At 44.0% G+C, this 21,906-nt stretch overlaps 2 protein-coding genes across 4 annotated transcripts in view; one reads left to right on the top strand and one right to left on the bottom strand.

Annotated features, from left to right (window-relative positions):
• ABCC4 (ATP binding cassette subfamily C member 4 (PEL blood group)) overlaps positions 1 to 19,537 on the bottom strand; it is a 149,867-nt gene extending 130,330 nt beyond the window's left edge. Inside the window, exons 1-4 of one of the 2 annotated variants that reach the window (XM_035114283.3) lie at positions 19,347 to 19,537; positions 6,225 to 6,335; positions 5,216 to 5,336; positions 3,438 to 3,656 (exon numbers count right to left, since the gene is read on the bottom strand). In XM_035114283.3, coding sequence (XP_034970174.1) covers positions 3,438 to 3,656; positions 5,216 to 5,336; positions 6,225 to 6,335; positions 19,347 to 19,423 — 528 coding nt within the window. In that variant the 5' untranslated portion in view covers positions 19,424 to 19,537. The remainder of the gene's footprint in view (positions 1 to 3,437; positions 3,657 to 5,215; positions 5,337 to 6,224; positions 6,336 to 19,346) is intronic. The other variant, XM_035114284.3, reaches the window with a different exon arrangement.
• A 99-nt stretch (positions 19,538 to 19,636) lies between these two features.
• CLDN10 (claudin 10) overlaps positions 19,637 to 21,906 on the top strand; it is a 78,915-nt gene continuing 76,645 nt past the window's right edge. Inside the window, exon 1 of one of the 2 annotated variants that reach the window (XM_035114288.3) lies at positions 19,637 to 19,819. The gene's annotated coding sequence lies outside the window, so the exon portion shown is untranslated. The remainder of the gene's footprint in view (positions 19,820 to 21,906) is intronic. The other variant, XM_088667521.1, reaches the window with a different exon arrangement.

Genomic DNA, 21,906 nt, shown 5'->3' with positions numbered 1-21,906 from the left:
TTTGGACTATAATGTAACTTAAATAGATCTTTAGAAATAGATCTTTAGATCTTAAATCATTAGAAAGATTTTTACTCCAAAAGCATTTTATTTTAAAAACCAGATTTAATTTTTTTATATATAAAAAAACCTGATTTATTTTAAAAGCAATGATTTTTATCCACCCTGGTTTAGAGAAAAGGTGAGGAAGGAGAAGGGATATGGCAGAGGTGTCAAAAATTCTATCTGGTGGGGAGAAAGCGGACAGAGAAATGTCTCACATAGCCCATAGTACTAGAACTCCAGTAAAGATGGAAGATTCAGTACTGTCAAAAGAAACTACTTCTTCACACAGTTGAACTACGGAACTCACTCCCACAAGAGATAGTGATGACCACCAACTTGGGATGGCTTACAAGGGCATTTTGCCAAATTCCTGGAAGCTGACACTATCAATTGCTACTAGCCATGATAGCCCACTGTCAGAGGCAATATACCTCTGATATCTGGTGGGTAACCCCGAGAATACTGAACTAGATAAGGCTCTGGCTTATCAAGCAAGCTCTTTTGTCCTTATAAAGGATTTCTGTGGAAGAAGAAGAAGAAGAAGAAGAAGAAGAAGAAGAAGAAGAAGAAGAAGAAGAAGGAGGAGGAGGAGGAGGAGGAGGAGGAGGAGGAGGAGGAGGAGGAGGAGGAGGAGGAGGAGGAGGAGGAGGAGGAGGGGAGGAGGGGAGGAGGAGGAGGAGGAGGAGGAGGAGGAGGAGGAGGAGGAGGAGGAGGAAGTAAAGGACTGGGAATGAAGCCAGCTTCTCTTCCTGTACCTCTCACATGACAATACTGGCAACATTTTAAGTACAGAGCTTCTTATTGTGCATATCTATGCCGTAGCGCATTGTCAGGACCTTCTACTGAGGAACACCTTGTACTCAACAGTCCTTGACTTCCAGGCCAACCATGGAAGCCAATCTATGTACAGTACACAATTCACTGTGTCCATATCCTGGTCTTTAGAGGTTTCTAAGCAAAACACCACCAAACAGTGATGTGCTTTATAAATCAGCATCATTCCTCCAACTCATCCTGTCAACACTACTTTGTACAAACATTTTGAAAGTGAGACAACGTGACTCACAAGGACAAACCTATATATTTCAAATGACACAATTCAAAACTAAAACCAATTCCAACCTCAAACGACACATAACAATGCCTCTCACAAGTTACTTTAAACCATGGTCAAGAACAGGGGTCCCCAAACTAATGCCCGGGGGCCGGATGCGGCCCAATCGCCGCCTAAATCTGGCCCGCGGACGGTCTGGGAATCAGCATGTTTTTACATGAGTAGAATGTGTCCTTTTATTTAAAATGCATCTCTGGGTTAATTGTGGGGCATAGGAAATCATTCATATATTTTTTTTCAAAATATAGTCCAGCCCCCCACAAGGTCTGAGGGACAGTGGACCGGCCCCCTGCTGGAAAAGTTTGCTGACCCCCTGGTCAAGAAGATTAACCACGGTTTAGTGGTGAGCACACAGTGTGCCGGTGGAAGTGGAGAAATTTGCAACCACTTTACTCCTCACAAACACACTCACACACACACTTTGACAAAGACCAATGCTTAGTGTGTTCCAGGACTTCTGCAATGTTGGGAGATCAAGCAGAAAAAAATAATTGCATTACTAAAAATAAAGAGATAAGATCACAACACAAGCCAATTTGTCTTTTCCTCACCAAACTGGTTTTTACTCTCCACAAGCAGTGTTCGATGTAAAGGCTATTTTATTAAATCCCATAACAGACTTGAGTTATCTCATCTAGAATGGCAAATTAATACCTCAGAGATATGTTTATGTACAAGAAAGCCATGTGCTTACTCCATTACAACATAACTCCTAAGGGATAATTTCCCAGGTATCAGCAAATGCACTAAAAACAAATGCAGCTTTACCAAGACGACTAGAGACACAGCTCTCTCACACACATATATGCATACACTATGGTTACAAGCAAGCACAGACAGACACGTGCACACACACACACACACACACACACACACACAGAGAGAGAGAGAGAGAGAGAGAAGAGAGAGAAGAGAGAGAGGCCTAAGTTGCTAGCTAGCTGCACCTTAGATGAATCATTATAAACTGGTTCCATGGGGAGAGCATCTCCCTCCATAGATCACAGCAATGCCTAGGTAAACAGCTGAATTTTACCCTGCTTCAGGGCTCATAAAAAGGACCAAAGTCCTGGCCCCCTTCAAGACCAGTTAGCGAAACTACTAGAAAATGGGTGGGTCCAGTTCCAATCCATGCCAATTTCCCATGTTTTCATTCATAAGTGTGTTCCATCTCTTTGCCAAGTGTGTTCCATCTCTTTGCCAAAAAAAAAAAGCATGCTATTTTAATTCAGTCCTAGATCTTTAGCAATATCTCTGTCCCTTATAAGGTACAACCTTATAAGATCTACAAGCGATCAGTTCAGACAAGAGCGATCGGTCCGTCAGTCAGCAACCTGGGGCATGAAAGAGAAAAAGAATTGCCCTAGCCACTTCTGGTCCTGGCCATTGCTGTTTTAACTGACAGAGAAACCCCAAGAGAATGCAGCCATTAACAGGGAAAAGAAAATGTATTCCACGCATGTGGGCTGGGCAATATTTGGTTTTCAACACCAATATACCACCACCTAAACACTGCAATACATTGATATAGCATAATGTCTGAAATAAGGATGGAATTATGTAGAGGCATTGGCTGGCTTTGCCGATTTTCCCACATTCTGATTTTTGCATAGCACACACACACCCACACCATGATTCATGATATATTGCCAGGTCAAAAATTATGAAACCGATATCACAATATGGACTTCAAACCAGTTTTGGACGATATATCGATATATCACCCAGCCCTACCCATGTCTTCTATTGCAAAGACAGGAGGATATTTTTTGTCAGAGACATTTGAGGTGGGAAGTGAAAGCTCCAGTTCCTGAGTTCAAGGGCAAGAATGAAAACAAAATTTAGGCCTGCCATGTTACAAACAAGCCTCTGGAAACTGATTTACTACTACCCTGGGTTTGTATTTCATTCTCCCATCAGCCCACATTCCTGGACCTCGACAGTTAAATATTTCTTCTTAGCCTCTTTTGGTATGTTCCTGTAAAGGTCTAGGAGTGCGTATAATGGCTGCCAAGGCCTCTCCTGCTTGCAGTGTTTTGCTTTGAAAAGTCAGCCCTCACAGCCTCATCTCTGAACAAAGATCCAGTGCAGAATAAGTCAAAACAAAACCTAATCACAATCCAAATATTATCCATGGATTTTTTTCCCCTCCCTGTTCCTAATGCTATCAACTTCAAGCATATGTTTTAAAAGGGAGTTGCTTCAGCATATGCAAAGTCAGGCAAGACCCCACATATTTAAGCTTCCTGTTTATTGAGATAAAGGAAATTATATTACCCACCTTGCGATAAATCATGTGGCACATGGCCACTCTAAGCTTCATGCCCGCACGTTGTACGTGATAAAAATACAAGTGGTGAGAGATGGCCAAAACCAGCGTACACACAGACAAGGCAGCTGCGGAGCCATAGGCGTATTTCAAGGCAACATCCGAGCCACTGTTTTCAAAATAAGCAATAATCATTCCCAGAAATATTGGCTGGATTAATTTGAGTGTTTCCTAGAGAGTGGGGAGAAAAGCGGGGGTGGGGGAGAGGCTTTTAAGAAACACAGCAGAATCATAATACAGTCATACCTCATGTTGCGTCCACTTCAGGTTACGTCTTTTCAGCTTGCGAACGTGGCAAACTCGGAAGTGTTTACTTCTGGGTTTCGGCGCGTGCGCATGCGCAGAAGCGCTCTATCACACTTTGCCCATGCGCAGAAGCACCGCTCTGGTTGCAGACTTTTTGGGGTGTGAATGGCACCCTGGAACAGATCGTGTCCGCAACCAGAGGTACCACTGTAGCGAAATCTTCCTCTAGAAGATTGAACTTGCTTCAAAAGTAGAATCACCTTAACCAGCAAACATCAAACCATCTTAGTCCACTGTTTCATAGATAGAAGAACATGTTCCTTCACATTATGGGAACTATTTTTTACCTTCCTACGCCCGTCAATTGCATCTAAGCTTTGCTACGTGCTTAGACACAATGGTGTAGTTGAAGAGCGCGAGTCAGACTGTGGGAAAAAGATGCTTACCTGGAAAATTCATAGCAATGCCAGGATTTGAACCTGGAATTTTCAGGTTCATAGCGCAATCTGTTTGCTGTGGTGCTACACTAGCTTTCTGAAAGCAATCTGTCTAGGAGCCCTCATCTGTCCACAGCCTACCAAAAATGACATGATCAGTTGTCTCTTGGAGAGTACAGGCTATAAAGGGAATATATTACACATCGGAAATGAATCTCCCACTACTCCTACCTGGGTGCTGTGGCGAAATGTGGGACAACATCGGCATACTCTCAGCACTATGACTGCTGCACTATAGGTTTAAAGCACTATGATAGCACTTTAAACAGCTATGGCTCCCCTCCCCAAAAGAATTCTGGGAGTTGTGGTTTATTACAGGCGCTGAGAATTGTTAGGAGACACCTATTCCCCTCACACAGCTACAGTTCCCAGAGTTCCCTATGAAGGGGGTCTGGTTGCTAAAACCACTCTGCTCTGGAATGGGGGGGGGTGTCTCCTAACAACTCTCAGCATCCTTGACAAACTGCAGCCACCAGAAGCCGTGGTTTAAATTGGGATCGTAGCACTTTAAAGGTATTGTGTGAATGTGGCACTTCCTAGAGAGGAATCAAACTGAGGAGCCAAACTGAAGTCAGTTGAGCCTACAGCTTTGCCTGAAGGCAGAAAACAGCTTAAATTTGTGCCGCTAAACCCAAAATACACAGAGGAGTACTGCTTGCGGCTAGTATCTCTAGCCCATTTGTTGTCTTCCGCATTTAAAGAGAAAGCTGCAAGGGTATCGATGTTCGGAAAGGGGAGGTGGGATTTCAGCACGTGGAGGCTTGAGGGAAGGGGAGAGGAAGAGAACAGGACCACCACACCGAATTCTGCCTTGCAAATCAGCTCAGCTGGTCAGAGCGTGGTGCTGATCCTGCCCAGGTCGCAGGTTCGATCCCTGTTATTCCTGCATTGCAGGGGGGGGGGTGCACTACCGGTAAATGACCCTCATAGTCCCTTCCAACTCTATGATTCCTATGATCTTATAGCGCATCTCTTTCATTGCATTACCTCAATCAGCGTGAAAAATCCCAGAAGCAGATAAGATTTCCAGTAGCAAAGTATAATTGCCTTTGTTAAATGTGGCACCCTCGCTTCCTTTTTTGCCTTTTGCACTTCTCTGTCCCAGTACCTATAAAATAAAACATGAGTGAAGGATGCTGAAGGGGAGGGGGGCGGAGAGAGAGAGAGAGAGGAAGGAAGGAAGGAAGGAAGGAAGGAAGGAAGGAAGGAAGGAAGGAAGGAAGGAAGGAAGGAAGGAAGGAAGGAAGGAAGGAAGGGACAAGTATCAGTCCACAGAATGATCACTTTCATGCATCTACTGTACAGAAACACAAGATGAACTGTGATAAGTTGCTGGGAAAGAGAGGCCTTCTCTTGCCAGTTGTTTGCTTTTCCTGCAAGGACAAGTTGACCCTATAAACAGGCACAGGTCAGATTAAGCCCGCACTTACAAACTTATTGATTGAGAGAGCTATCAAAATGGTTACAGTACTTTCCGCAACACAGAGAAAGCCAGAAATCAGTTTAAATGCAATCCAAGGCAATTCTGATACTTGAGCCATCGAAAAACCTGTCTTCCTCTCAAAAACTGGGATATCAAGTCTTGCCTCATAAGAACTCCAATATACAGTGGTACCTCTGCTTACGAATTTAATGCATTCCGAACGCACATTTGTAAGTCGAATCCCATAGGAATGCATTGGGAGAAAAAATTCGTAAGTCGAAGCAACCCTATCTAAAAATTCGTAAGTAGAAAAAATCCTATCTAAACCGCATCCAAGATGGCGGACGGAGCTCCGTTCGTAAGTAGAAACATTCGTAAGTAGAGTTATTCGTAAGTAGAGGTACCACTGCACAAGCACACCAAGCAGAGATAGAGCAGAAAGCTGGTACTATAGGGTTTCTCCTCTCATACATTTCAAAAATCCTTGACCTGGGGAAGAGGCAGATTGATGCATGCTGTGTAAGAATTTTAAAAAATCCAAATACAATCACTGATATTCTGTCATCTACTTACCACTGCAACCCCTCCCCAAGCACCTTAGAGGAATCTTCGGTGAGTACCTGAAACATATCATCCTCGTCTAGTTTCCTTTTATGACCGGTAACAAATAAAGGATTCAGCCACCTGTTTAAATGATTAAAAAATTGCTTTATATGTCAATTTCCCTCACTCTCTGACACACACACCTGTTAAAGGACTAAGGCTTACATGATTATAAAAGCAGGAATTCAGTATACAGAGCATGATATGGATGGATCAGTGGCTCCCAAACCTTTTGACAATTAACTGCAGATTTATTCAAAATCCAATTAAAACCATTTACCTTAATTAATTCAACAAAACTGACAAACTTGATCCAGCGACACCAGCTTTTCAAAGTATCATGGCAATTATTGCTCCAAATATTCTGGATCAAGTGACTTTTCTTCTTTAAGCTCTCAAAGTTCTTCAACTTGTTCAAGGTGCTCATCTGAACTACCCAGATGTTTAACACAGAATCAATCACAGTCGGCCCATCATTTGAAAAATACAGTCAAACCTCGGTTGTTGAACACAATCCATTCCGGAAGCCCATTCGGCTTCCGAAAATGTTTCGACAACCAAGGCACGGCTTCCGATTGGTTGCAGGAGCTTCCTGCATTCCGTATCGGACGTTCAGCTTCCAAAAAACATTCGAAAACTGGAGCATTTAATTCCGGGTTTTCGATGTTCAAGAGCCAAAACGTTTCAAAACAGAGGCATCCGGGCACCGAGGTTTGACTGCATGACTTTAGAGCAGGGGTCCCCCAACTTACCTGGCTTTGGGCCGGTGCCCGCAGCGCCGATCACGCAGTGGGCCAGAGGGCGGGGGAGTGCGCGGGCACGCGCCGTGCTCATGCGCACACGCTATTTCCGGCGCACTTCCAGGTCGGAAAAGTGCAGGAAATAGCTTGTGCGCATGCACACGGGCCTTCTCTGACCCAGAAGTGCGCTGGAAATGATGCTTGCGCATGCACGCAAGCTATTTCCAGCGCTTTTCCGACCCGGAAGTGGGCAGCTGCGCTGCACCAGTAAGAGCGGGCAGCAGCAGCGGGCAGTGTTGCAGGCCGCATAAATCAAACTCGCGGCCTGCATCCGGCCCGCGGGCCGTAGTTTGGGGAAGCCTGCTTTAGAGCCATCTTGTTCCAAAACGGCATTCTGTTTTGGCGACTGTAACTTTGATTTTAAGGAGCCATTTGACATCCAGCTTATATACCCAGAGTAGCTGGGAAAACCCAGCCAGATGGGTGGGGTATAAATAATAAATTATTATTATTATTATTATTATTATTATTATTATTATTATTATTATTCCTGTGTTTCTAACATGAGCCTCAGCCATCTTCACTTGGTTGTAAAAGTAGTCAAAAGCCAGCTGCCAAATGCACCTGGTGCCTGGCTAATTTCGAACACAGCTCCATACCTTTAAAACACATCCCCACCAAAAAAAACCACAATTGTGGGAACTGTAGTTTGTTAAGGGTGCAGGGTAAGTTACATTTCCCAGGATTGGGGGTGGGGGCAACACTTTAATGGTATGGTATCTACACTGCCTAACACATTAAGCAAACAAAAGGCAAAAAAGGGGAGAGCTTTGATGTCACAAGCAGGTTTCTTAAGGATAGTATTTCTTGGCAACTTTGCTCTTGTTCTCCCAACCTGCATTGACCCTGAGGGCAAGGCAAGCTGAGGGTGAAGGGGAAGCGTTTTTTCCCCCAGTTCTGTGAAACTCTTTGTCGTCTAAAGCCCCTCTGCCCCAGCGCCCTTTGGACTTTCAATTGCTTTGCAAAGGACTTAACCACCACGGAAGTCCTTTGTCGTTCATTAATCAGCGGTGCTTTAATGCTTTCTCCTATTCAAGGCTGAGAAAAATGAGATTTTTAAGTCCTTGCTCCCCAATGTAGCCAAGCCCTTCAAGTAGGATGTCATTTTTTCCAAGGGCAGCAATGATTTCCCCGTCCTCAAGACTGGCCACATTATATGCATGTACCATTTTTTAAAAAAAAGGAAATAGGCAGGGCAGCGAGTCCGCTCTTAAACAGAAATGATCCCCCAGGCTTTTTTCAGCTTGGCTCCTCCTGCTAAACATAAACTTGTGGGACTTCGCCAAGCCAGACATCTGCTGACTGGGCACGTGGAGCTCTTTGTACAGAGCTCTGTGTGCTTATCACAAAACTCTAAAGGAAACAAAGCAGGTTGATATTTACACTAAAGGAAGGTTTCCTACAGCCTCATTCACCCGGAGAAAGAGATGTGAGGGCCCCAAATGGGAGGGGGGGGAATGGAAAAAATATTTTATTTCGTTTTTCAAAAAGAGAGATGTTTAAGACAAGGTTATTGCTTAGTTAAACCTTAGCTATGAAGGTTTTTAGGTAGCCAATCTACAGCATTGGAGAACGAAGTACTATTTCAGAGGAACCATGCAAAGGATTGCTCTGTGCAGCTTGAAACTACGCCAAAGAGCAGAATTTTATATGTGACGTTAAAAATCAGAGGTGGGGAATCTGGATCTGGTGGAGAGGTCAGATCCTTATCTCCAAGCACCCTTGCAGTTCAAAGTTTGACAGGTGGTCAGGGTCACCCACCTGGCAATCACCCGATGCCACAAAGACATCAGGTGCCCCGGCTTGCCCATGAGGTTTGAAATCAAACCGCCTGGTCAAGAGAGTATGCAATGCTTCCCAAGCACTTACTGAAACTTTCCCTGAAGCAGTTCCCAACTAGCACCGGCAATCCTGCCAAGCTTCATTTGTCCAAGCCCCACCTTTACCTGTTCCACACGTGACATCATGCTTGCCCCCCACGGATATGTTAGGTGTGCGTGCCTTGGCTGAAACAACCTTGCTGGCCAAACAGTTTGGTTTGGATTGATTTATTACGTTATACAGGGGTACCTCGGTGTTTGAACGTAACCCATTCCGGAAGACTGTTTTGAGTTCTGAAACATTCAAAATCTGAAAACTCCATAGCCGACAGCTAGGCCCCAGAATCTCGTACTCAGCTAAAGCCGTGTGGCATGTTCGACTTTCGAGGCGCGTTTGAAAACCTAAGCATTTACTTCCGGGTTTACGGCGTTCGAAAACTGAAATGCTCATCAATGGAGACGTTCGAAAACCGAGGTACCACTGTGTTTCTATGCTGCTTTTTGTTCAAATGAATTCTCTAGCAGCACAACCTACAGGTCACTCCTAGAGATTTCCAAGAACTTGTGCTTTTCCCTCGCAAGTCTCTTCCAAAAGCAGCAGGGTGGCCAGTAACACCAGTGGTGGGGACCCGGTGGTCTGCTTTTAGCCACAGCCAGAGGCCAGAAATGATGGGAAATACACCTGGGCATCAACTGATGTTGTACGTACACAATGGGTTGTCTAGAAAGACAGCTCCACCTTCATTTCTTCCCTCCCCTCACCTTACGAGTCATTTTGAGTGCTACATCAGGAAGGCCAGGGAGATAAGGAGATCACTATCTCCATGTATTGCCCCAGTTGACAAATTCACAGAATACCTTGACAAAGACCGGGTAAAGATCTAGGTGGATGACACCTGCACACTGCCAGAATAAGTCCAAACACCGACGGAAATCATGTTTAAGCGCTGTTGTGTCACAAGTGGGAACAAAACTCTTTGAGAGCAACCCTCAAATAAGAAAAGTCTGCCCAGTGCCTCTTTCAAGGAGCCAGATTTTGGCAAGTCATCAAAGTGGCTCAGCACAATAGGAAAACATTGGTCAAGGTGCACAGGAATGCTTTTCAGATCTAACTCCATGCCTGTCTCAGTGTAACCAAGGGATGCTAACGCCACTAATTTTAAGGACAGGTGTAAGGTGGCTGTAATCCTAAGCATATTATCAAGAAGCAAAGCTCTGCTTCATTCGTTGGGACTTCCTTCGAAGGAAGCATGTTTAGGATCAGTATGTAAGCCCAGCAAGATTTCAAAAAATGGCAAGGAGTTTCTAGACCAGACCTGCAAAGCGTGTGATCTACCGAGCCAAACACAGTCCACCAGTGATGCAAAAGCATTTACTGAGTGTTTAATAAACCTCTGGTTTTTACCGCATGCCAAGTCCTGAAGGGCTGGGTGGAAAGAGGCAAGTGCTGTCAAACATCTGGCAGGCAGACCATATTCATCTTGGTGGGTCAGAAGTTGTGCCAGCCTCAGATAGACAAAGCAACAGAACACATAACTACAGCAGCAGCAACAACAACAACCAACTCCATTCCTTAGCTCCGAATAAAGGGCTAACAAAACAAACTTGCGCCTGTTGCCCCAAACACCACCAGATCACAACCAACTTTCCAAATCAATCCTTGGGGGTTAATTTTTTTCTATAAAAATCAGCTTACAAAATAGTTCATGTCACAAGTATCTTGAAAGCTCTACAGTACATTAGCTCCCTATTTGCTCCAAAGCTAACCCATTGAAGGTGCTGGGGCTTACCTTTAAAGTCCTAAACAGCTTAGGAATCAAATGGCTAAAGGAGCACCTCTTCCCACACTAGCTTGTCTGTGCCTTAAACTCCTCTGGAGAAGACCAGCTCCAAGAACGCTTCCACAAAGGGCAGGGCCTTTCTAAAGTGGCCCCATGACTCTAGAATCACCTCCCCAACAAGGTGAATCTGGCAACAACTTTGCAAGATTTTCTGCGGCAAGTGAAGACCTTCACCTACAGATTTTCGATAGTAGATAATTCTTGAGGTTTTTTATTTATTCTCTGGTTTACTGGCATTTTGTCTCTGTGTTGCCTTTTTTAAATGCTTGCCGATTTAAAACTGTGGACCCGTCTGCACTACCCTATTACATTTAAAGCAGCGTTATACAGCTTTAAAACAGTCACAGCTTTCCACCCAAAGAAGCATGGGAACTTTAGTTAGGGGTGCTGAGAGTTGCTAGAAGTTCCCATGATTCTGTGGTGGAAGCCATGACTGTTTAAAGCAGAATAATACTGCTTTAAATGTATAGTGCAAATGGGGCCTGTATTTATTTTAATTTCTGCGCAATATTTCATTCAAGCTTTTGAACACTGCCCTAGGAATCTTTCAAAGCAGGGCAGTAAAGAAATACTCCATATAAAGAATTTAAGACATCATTTGGGATTTGACTCTTGGATGATGGAAATACAAAATAAGCTGCACAGTCAGGAAAGGGTATTAAGATTGCCTGGGCGCCTAGAGGCTCATTCAGCCTTGAGAACTGTTTTTCAGACACTGTAACTCCCTTGAGTTAGAACAAACAATTCAACAGGGTCAGGGTGAAGGGAAAGATTGTGGAAACATAGGGCTGTTTCAATGTTTTGCTATCCAAACTTCTGCCTGTAAACATGGTGACTTTACAGTAACATCCACTTCCAAACTTCTATACAAATGTCTGGTTTATTAAACAAAATGAGGAAAGACTAGCTAACATGCAGTCTTCTTGCTTCTGCCCCACTTAGGTACCATTCGATTTGTACTTCACTTCATCGTGGGTGGCCAGTTTCTCTGTTCTCAAGGGTCATTTTATTTATTTACGGTATTTTACATAATTTTTATTAATTTTTCTCATTTATACATCCTTAAGCTATCAATGACTTCCCTTCTTCTCTTTCCATTGTTCCTTTTGCATATCATAAATCCCTGCATATTTTACAGAAACGATATCATTTAGTATTCCATTATTACAACCATCAATAACTTATTTACACTGATGAATTTATCTTAACGTTGCCAGCTTTTTCAGCTGAACACAGTTATTTCCCATATATTCAATAAATGTTTTCCAATCTTCTCTAAACGTATGTTCTTCTTGTTCTCTTATTCTATATGTTAAGTCTGCAATCTGCGCATATTCTGTAAACTTAAGTTGCCACTCTTCTTTAGTTGGGACCTCGCTCGTTTTCCATTTTGGGGCTAACTAAACACGGGCCACAGTAATAGCATACAACCTTTTTTGACACCTGGGAATTTCAGTCTGAATTATCCCCAACAGAAAGGACTTTGGGGTTTGGGGGGAAAGTACTTCTGAACATTTTTTCAATTCATTACGGATCATTTCCCAATACTCTTTTACCCTTTTACAAGTCCGCCACATATGAAAAATTCTTATTTCTAAACTGGGAGGGTGTTTTCTGGAAAGTCTTCCTCCTGCTTAATTCCTTGACAATATAGTGCACATCCTGTGGGGCTCGACTAACTTATCTGCTGCTCTGCACATGGGAAATTTTTCACCTTTCCACTTGGGGCTCAGATTGTGCAGACCTGTGGTTTCTGGATATCTTGTAATTAGCACTGACTGGTGACAGAGGGCTTGAAAGCACATGCAACAGATAGATCAGGTAGGGAAGGAAACCCATGTATGTGTTTGCGAAAGAGAGAAGTCATGTTAGATATATTGGACAACATATGTTTTCAGTTGTCATAAGCAACAGTTCTTGCCAATGGATTATACGTGGGGAACAGAGTGTACGTAAAAGTGTACTGGACCCAGGAAATCCTGTAGCTCAGATAAATGCCTTGACGACCAAAGCTAGAGTTTAGTTTATCTCTCACTGAAAGCCAGCCTAAATCGGCATGAATGTAAATAAATTTACGTCATGAGCTTGAGCCAAGGCATACCCCTATCCATTGTTGTTCTAGTAAGTGTTTCTCCTTGTACTTCTGTATACTTCCTCTTGGAACCACCTGAATGAATCTTTTGGATCCCTGGCAGTCCATGGACCGCAGTCTGGGACCCCTGGTTGTCTAAGATCTATTGTTCTCTTCTTGCATTTCCACAAGATGTGGCATGCTTTAAGTTCTCCACCCCTAAAATATAATACAGTCATACCTCAGGTTACAGACACTTCGGGTTGTGCGTTTTAGGGTTGTGCACCCTGCCGAACGGGTTACTTCTGGGTTTTCTTGGGGGGGGGCACAAATTAGCAGCGCAACAGGAAACACAGGAGGATGCAAAATGGAGCACATTCAGCTTCCGAAAAACAGGTAAAAAACCGGAACACCTACTTTTGGTTTTGCAGCATTCGGGTTCCAGGTTGTTCATGAACTAAGCTGTTCAAAAACCAAGGTACCACTGTCCTAGGTATTGACCATTAATCGCCAGGTCCTTCTTGTGAGCTTTCGGGACACTTGTCTACCTAAGCTTAGAAACAGAATGCTGGAGTGCAAGAAGCATATGCTGAATGTTACACGTATTGTTTACTGTTCTTGCATTTTATAAATGTATGTTTATATAGACAAAATATAATTAAAAACTGAAGAAGATGTGTCAAACTCGTTTGAACATTCAAAAATGCTACACAGGTGCGAAGTACATGACTCATACAGCAACTTTTGCCATCTCATCTTCGAGGTCACGACCATCTTAAATCTTAAGCATGAATTCCAATCCAGGCCAAACATTTCTAAGCTCTCTGCAGAAGCAAATCTTAAAAGAAGAATAAATTCTGAAAGCAAACACACATTCATTTGAAGTGCAGAATCTGGGATTCTGAAGTAGCTTCCATTCAAAGTATACACAACTCTGAACCCTGAATCTTCCCCCTTGGCAGATTCCTCAGAGAGCCTGTTTAATATACGCGGTACGATGCAAAATGTTTACAGGCAGTTAGTCACTCAGAGTTCATGGTACAGTCGGAACATACATCAGCCCTGGGCCTTGCGCTAGAAAAGCCATTGGAAAGTATTTAAGCTACTTATGCTGGTAAAATAACTTTAAAAAATACAAAGATTGCAACCAGATTGCATCATTTCAGAAGCAGGGTGACTTGGCTGATCCATCACATTTATCCATGAACTACAAAGGATTTTCATAGGTCTTGGCTTTCCTCTCTCACTAATGAGAAATAAAAGTCAAAATGCAGCATATCTAGAGTACAGTCCCTTACTGTTTACTAAGAAGCCCCGCCATGCTCCATGATGCTTGCTGTCTATAGGTTGGTTTAACAGTGCATCCTTGGTGTTTTGTGCTGCTGGCTACAAGAACTTAAAAGTTCTCATTAAACAAGAACTTAAAAGTTCCTGCAGAACAGGGAGTCCCAAATTGTGGTCCATGGACCAATAGCGGTCCACAAGAATCATTCAGGTGGTTCGCGGCATGTCTGCATTCGATATTCATACCAATTTTAAACTGTATTATTAGTAATAGTATATAAGCCAAAATTACGTATAGTCAAAACACATTGGGTTCAATGGCGGGTGGGATTGCCAAAGTCTTCCCCCCCCCCAGACACCCGCTACTTTCCGTTTTTTAATTTTTTGCCAAGTATATAAGTTCTGGGCTTACTGTATTAATATTCTACCACATAGAAAAATCATTATATTCATCTACTGTACATTTATGTCATGTTATTTATTTATTTCCATTTTTGTGCAACCAACATGCAAGCAGCTACTCTTACATTCCATATCAACTCCTTATGGCTTGTTTGTGGATCAAATATCCTAATAATTCTATGGAATGCAAATTCTAACACTATAAAATACAATATAAGAAATAAAAGAAGCAATAGAAATACAGTTAAAAACCATACAGCACCTAGTACCACACATTACAATTGTTACATCAAACAGGCAAATCATAAGGGAGTCCACCAATATCATCAGCAATTTCCAAATGGTCCATGGCAAAAAAGTTTAGGTACCACTTACTTTCCAGAACAATTTCGCTGCAGTGTCCCTTTACTCATACATGCAAACAGACACAAGACTGTATTTTTATGTGCCAGTGCACATTTCGGGAAGCTGATCCCTGTGACAACGTCCCAAACTGTGCAATAAACTGAAAAAGGAGGACACTGGGAAAGCTCAATTGGTAGAGCATGAGACTCAGATCTCAGAGTCATGGGTTTGAATCCCACATTGGACAAAAGATTCCTACAATGTCCAACTAAATGACCCTTGTGGTCCCTGCTAACTATATAATTCTATGATTCTAAGACATCAGAACCACCACATGTGTATAAGATACCCATTTCCAGACACAAGATTGGATCAATACATACAAAAAGGCAATAGAAAGAAATTCATATGAATGCATTTACAGGAACTATTTGTTTCAGCCTTCAGCTGTTAACTTGTGACCTCCCCCAAGCTGTTAGTACATCAACGGTACCTTGCGCACAAACTATTCCTGCATAATCTTTCCCCAGATAACATGCCTGCCGGAACAGACATCAGCAAGCGTTTAGAGAAATAGTTATGTGCATATTTACATGGACCAGGATGGTTGGGAGTGAGCAACAATCACACTTCTCCTTAGCTTACAGGAAACAGTAAATGTTTCCATTCTTAGTCAAAACTTTTGCAATCTTCATATTCTGAACCTAAAGACCATAAAACACCTCTGGCCAGCGCCTGGGTGACTATCATATGGTTGTACAGCAATACCCACCCGGGATGGGTATGAGTGTCAAGGTGGGAGATCTGCAATTAGATCTGCAATTTGGTTATTAGCAGCCCCAGAAGGCTGCTCTCTCCAACGGCTCCCCCCTCCCCCGCCCAGCATTCAAAATTTGCCAGGCACCAGGCTCATTTTGCACCTGGCTATCGGCCACTTGCGATCAACTGATGATTGATGATGCCTCGGTGCCAGGATGGTACCTGACATCTCCACTATCTGGAGGTGCATGACTGGGGAACCTTGGATCTTGACCGTTTTCACGCACCAACAACTATAGAACTCTATAGAATTCTGCCTGTGATATTTTATCTGCACAATCAGAATGAATCAGAACCCAAATGTTGTCTTGAAAAATATGACTTTTGAGCCGTCTGGCCCCCAAATGGCAACTAGGCATTCTGTTTCTGCGACTGTAACCCTGGTTTAAGGAGTCATTTGGCACCTAGCTTATATCTCCGAGTTTCTAACACTGTATTTCTCTCTCACACACACACACATACACACACAGAAAAACTAATTACTACGTGCTGGGCAGAGAGGAAGACAGGAACAATAAATGTACCTGTCTTTCCACCCTGCAGAATATAGCGTGGGGTTTGCGGGGAGGGGGTGAAAATTATTTGCCTCAGTTAAACACCCTCACACAAAGCACCGTTTCCCAAATCTTCCATTCAAACCATCCCATAGGCCCATGTAGGCCTGCAACCTTCTTCTCACTGTGGCTGGCCAGATGAAATTTTAAGTACAAAATTAGCAACGGGGGATCCTAATCACATTCAGTTTGGCCTGGCTGAAATCTTGCTCCGTAAGGTAAGGTAAAGGTAAAGGTACCCCTGACCGTTAGGTTCAGTTGCAGACGCCTCTGGAATTACAGCGCTCATCTCGCTCTATAGGCCGAGGGAGCCGGCATTTGTCCGCAGACAGTTTCCAGGTCATGTGGCCAGCATGACTAAGCCGCTTCTGGCGAAGCAGAGCAGCGGACGGAAACACCGTTTACCTTCCCGCTGGAGCGGTACCTCTTTATCTACTTACACACGTGCTTTCAAACTGCTAGGTGGGCAGGAGCTGGGACCGAACAACGGGAGCTCTCCCTGTCGTGGGGATTCGAACCGCCGACCTTCTGATCGGCAAGCCCTAGGCTCTGTGGTTTAGACCATGGCGCCACCTGCACCCCACCGTAAGGTAGGTCAGGGTTATTGCCCCCATGATACTGTAGAGGGGTGGGGTGGGGTGGGGTGGGGGTGGACTGAAGCTGAGAAAGAAAAGGCAGCTTGTCTAAGGTCACCTAGTGAGTTATTAGCAGGGGCAACATTTGAACCAAGGACCCCAATTCTCTATGTCTCTACAAGGATGGAGTGGAGCCTAGCAACAAAAACAGGATCCAGAAGAATAGAGCATATTTACGGGAAAATACAGTATAAGTTATTGATCCTCCACTGTGCATGTCTCAAACGTCAGCTAACCCTGGCAGAAATTGAAGGAACAGCAGCTGGATTTTTTTGTTCAAGTGAGAAGTATTCTAGGATAAGGGTTACCTGAGATGTTTAAAATCTACACTTCTCAAATAAAATTGAATTCATGTTTTTACTTTAATCAGGGTACTTAAAAGAGGTGCATGAATTCAATTTATATTATAAATGGGTAAGGAACAGCGAGGAAAAAATACGTGACCTGAAGTCAAGGATGATCAAATTTAACAAGGATGATTAATTTAACATGACACATCATCTTACAAAAATAACTGCAATTGATGGATATTTGTGACTCCTGCAACAGGAGAAAAGGTTTACTTTCCATCTCACAAAACATCTGCTGTTGCCCAGTAATTACCAGCTGTGTTTATGGCAATTTCTGGGCACTTAGCCCACATTCCAGTGCACCTAACTTCATGTAGGATTGTGGCCCTTTTTCTTCATGTAAAGTGATATTCTTGCCTAAATCATCCTTATTCTAAATAAATCCACTCTGGTGCGGCAATATAAACCTAGCCATTTTCTTTTAGGCAGAAAGTCAAACTTACAGCCCAATCCTAGTCAGGTCTACCCAGAACTAAGTCCTGTTGAGTCCAGTAAGGTTTGCTCCTAGATACCGTGTTTCTCATATTATAAGACACGTCTTATATTTATTTTTTCCTCAAAAAAACACACTATGGCTTATTTTCAAGGGATGTCTTATTTTTTTCCTCCTCCTCCTGCCGTGGCCAGCATTGCTGCTGCTCCTATCACTATGTCTTATTTTCGGGGTATGGCTTATATTCCTCGAATGCTTAAAAATCCTGCTATGGCTTATTTTATGGGGATGCCTTAAAATATGAGAAACAGGGTACGTGGGACTTACTTTCTGAGTAGGCATGTATAAGAATGAACTGTATGATTAGGAAATTTCTTGATACAGGGTATGATGGAAATGAATGGGATCCCCCACATGCCATAATTGTGGGATATTATTTTCAGTTAGATTTGATGTATTTCATTTTCCTATCTTTTATATTTTGTTTCACTTTGGCTGAATTGTGTAATATCACAGACTTCTACACAGAGAGAAAGAGCTCTTCCATTTAAGCACTATTTACCGGTTCCAAACCCTGGTTCACTTGGGCAAATAAATTACAGCACAATCCTAACCATGTCTACTCAGAAGTAAGTCCAATTTAAGCCAGTGGGGTTTTACTTCCAGATAGGTGGTGTTAAGAATGCAGCCTTAGAGAACAACTCTAACGTCCACATCATTTTTCAGTCTACAAGAAGCTTGACAAATCCTACAATCTACTTACTGGTTTTCAAACACTGTAGAAAAACAAATACTACTACTAAACACACAGTACCTTTTTCTCCAGAATTATGATACTGAAATGCAAGCTACTGAAGAAGTGTGCATGCACACAAAAGCTCATACCAATGACAAACTTCGTTGGTCTCCAAGGTGCTACTGGAAGGAAATTTTTTTAATTTTGTTTCGACAAAGGCAGACCATCACGGCTACCTACCTGTAACTACTGTACTCTAGAATAAACACATATTTGGAGGGGGGAGTGGAGATTAAGTCAATGGCGAGAACACAACCCCCTCGTGTCACCTCGTGACCCCAAGCACTGCTTTATGTCGATGAAGAGACACTAGAACTCAAATCATTCCCAAGATTTGCGGCCTCGTGGCAGATCCATTTGTCTATTTATCTAATTCATATCCCGCCAGAGGATCCCGAGACGGTATACAGGCGGAATGGCGTTCTAAACACCCCACATCTTAACGGCGCGTGGGTTTTTATTACGGCACTCTGCACATGCCCTGGGGTACCTTTGGCGCTGGTTCTCATCTTCCGCAACTGAAGCGCGGGGGGGGGGGTTTGGATGCAAAACATAAAATCGACAATTAAGGGAGAGGAACAACTCGATCATTTGCTGGAATGAGAAGGGGAAGCAAGAAAAAAACTTTCCCAAAATTTGCGGCCCGATGGCAGATCCATTTGTCTATGTATCTAACTTATATCCCGCCCTCAGCCCGAAGATCCCAGGACAGTATGCAGGCAGAATGGCGCTCTAAACACCCCTCATCTTAACAGCGCGTGGGTTTTATTACGGCACTCTGCACATGTCCAGGGGTACCACTGGCGTTGGTTCTCATCTTCCGCAACTGAAGTGAGGGAGGATGCAAGAAACCCCACCGATTAATTTGCTGGAATGAGAAGGGAAAGCAAAGCGGGGGAAACAAGAAAACAAAACGCGAAAGGGATCCTGCCGCCGACCTACCAGAAGAAAAGCCGCGAGCAGAAGTTGGCACTGCGCAAAGGGTTGCGCTTCTCGTCCCGGGAAGGCAGCGCCTCCATCGCGCGCCGGGGAAGGAGCGCAAGGCGCCCCAGTAGCTGCAGGCGACGCCGATCGGCTGGGACCCGGCAGCCCAGTGGCCAGGCAGCCGCGGCTTTGCCGGGAAAGAGCCTCCCCGGGCGGGGCAGGGCAGCCGCCGCTTCCGGGAAACCCGACACCCTCGACCTGCAAGCCGCCCGGAGGGCCCTAGAGGGAGCTGCAGCCGCCCGCGCAGCGATCCGAAAGGAGGGGAAGGGAGGAGACAGGCAGGCGCGTGCCCGCCCGCGCGCTCCAAGATCTAATCGGTTTCCTTTCCGGTCCGCTCATCGCTCGCATGGGATCCCGCTTCTGGAATCAGAGAAGAGTCTTCCTTTGCACCAGCCGCTAGCCATAGCAATGGAATGGAACGGAATGTAGAGGTAAAAACTCAACTACTGTATATACCGGCGTAGACAATACCTTTTGGGGTTTACATCAATAATCAAATAATAGATTTAATATATATTTATTAAATTTTCTGTTTTGCAATATAAAGTACTCCTTTATACATCCTTAAGATATCAATGACTCCCCTTCTTCTCTTTCCTTTTTTTTTTTTTTTAAAAATATTTTTATTAATTTTCCAATTAAAACCAATTATATCACATTCAATATTTCAAATTATACACATATATATATCAATCAAACCGAATGTTATGCCAAATCATCTAAATAATTTATTTTTGGGTTCCCATGCTTCAAGAAATTGGGAATTCCTCGCAACTGTCCACTGCCGTCTTATTTCTAAAGTTCAAATCGTCCTCCAAGCTCATAATATTCCAAATCTTCCCCTTACAGTCACCTAGATGTTTTCCACTTTCATCCGATTGTTCCAGCTGCTGAGATAAATGTCAAACGAAGTTTCACAGATGTTCTTTCTCCTGTGTGAGTTAATCAGTCCAGCCTCCCCATAAATCTTCTTAGTGGAGCTCCCTGTTGCGACGGAGTAGCAGCGCCATCTTAAAAGGCTCAAATCACTTTCATTTTCTCTCATAGCCATGAAGATTTACGATTTATTTATCTTTATAGAATTTACAGCTTTTTCAGGCAGGAGACCCAAACATCCAACCATGAACTCTTGGTAAATTAATGGATCTCCTTGCCCTATAGCTGAACTTAGCTTCAGGTCGCTGCTCCAATTTAAAGTGCGTCACAGCTCATAAATCCTCCGAACGCGTCCAGAACTCCTTCCGTCTGACTAGGGGGGGGCTTTTCTCATCGGCAACTTCACATCTTTAAGAAATATGCTCAGTAACAACAGCTATAAAGTTCAACTCACACAGTCTTTTGCTTCTCTTTCACTCCAAACAAGCCAGGACATCGCGTCCGGGAAGATACGAGGCAACAATATGAAGAAAAAATAAAAACTTGCTTCCCTTATCGCTCCGTCCCCATCAATCCTTCTTCCAGATGCCGTACATTCTTTGACTCCTCTCGCTCAGCAGCATAAAATTCTCAGCAGTAAACAGCGCTTCTTCCCCTCCTTCTGAAGTATGTCCATAGATTTAAGCCTAATTATCTTCTTTAACCATGGAAATCCCCGCCATGCAGATTAGCGTCCGGGAGTCCTGGCCGTCGTAAGTGCTCAGCCCAAGCTCCCCCCACTCCAAAAACAGTCGGAGTGGGTCTGGGGGCATCGCGGGCCAGCGGCCCCTCTCCGTAACCCCCGGAGAGGGTAGGGGGTTGCCATTTACTCCCCTAGCAACCGCCAAATTCCTTACGAAGGTCAGAGAGATGGAAAACAGGTCCGCCATTCCTGCAGGCGGAAACCGGAATTAGCAACGGGGGATCCTAATCACAGTCAGTTTGGCCTGGCTGAAATCTTGCTCCGTAAGGTAAGGTAAAGGTAAAGGTACCCCTGACCGTTAGGTTCAGTTGCAGACGACTCTGGAATTACAGCGCTCATCTCGCTCTATAGGCCGAGGGAGCCGGCATTTGTCCACAGACAGTTTCCAGGTCATGTGGCCAGCATGACTAAGCCGCTTCTGGCGAAGCAGAGCAGCGGACGGAAACACCGTTTACCTTTCCGCTGGAGCGGTACCTCTTTATCTACTTACACACGTGCTTTCAAACTGCTAGGTGGGCAGGAGCTGGGACCGAACAACGGGAGCTCTCCCTGTCGTGGGGATTCGAACCGCCGACCTTCTGATCGGCAAGCCCTAGGCTCTGTGGTTTAGACCATGGCGCCACCTGCATCCCACCGTAAGGTAGGTCAGGGTTATTGCCCCCATGATACTGTAGAGGGGTGGGGTGGGGTGGGGGTGGACTGAAGCTGAGAAAGAAAAGGCAGCTTGTCTAAGGTCACCTAGTGAGTTATTAGCAGGGGCAACATTTGAACCAAGGACCCCAATTCTCTATGTCTCTACAAGGATGGAGTGGAGCCTAGCAACAAAAACAGGATCCAGAAGAATAGAGCATATTTACGGGAAAATACAGTATAAGTTATTGATCCTCCACTGTGCATGTC

This window comes from Zootoca vivipara, chromosome 4 (genome assembly GCF_965207765.1).
Source record: "Zootoca vivipara chromosome 4, rZooViv2.hap1.1, whole genome shotgun sequence".
Classification (NCBI taxonomy): Eukaryota; Metazoa; Chordata; class Lepidosauria; order Squamata; family Lacertidae; genus Zootoca; species Zootoca vivipara.
Note: the sequence above shows the minus strand (reverse complement) of the source record. Positions and strands in the feature narration are given on the sequence as shown.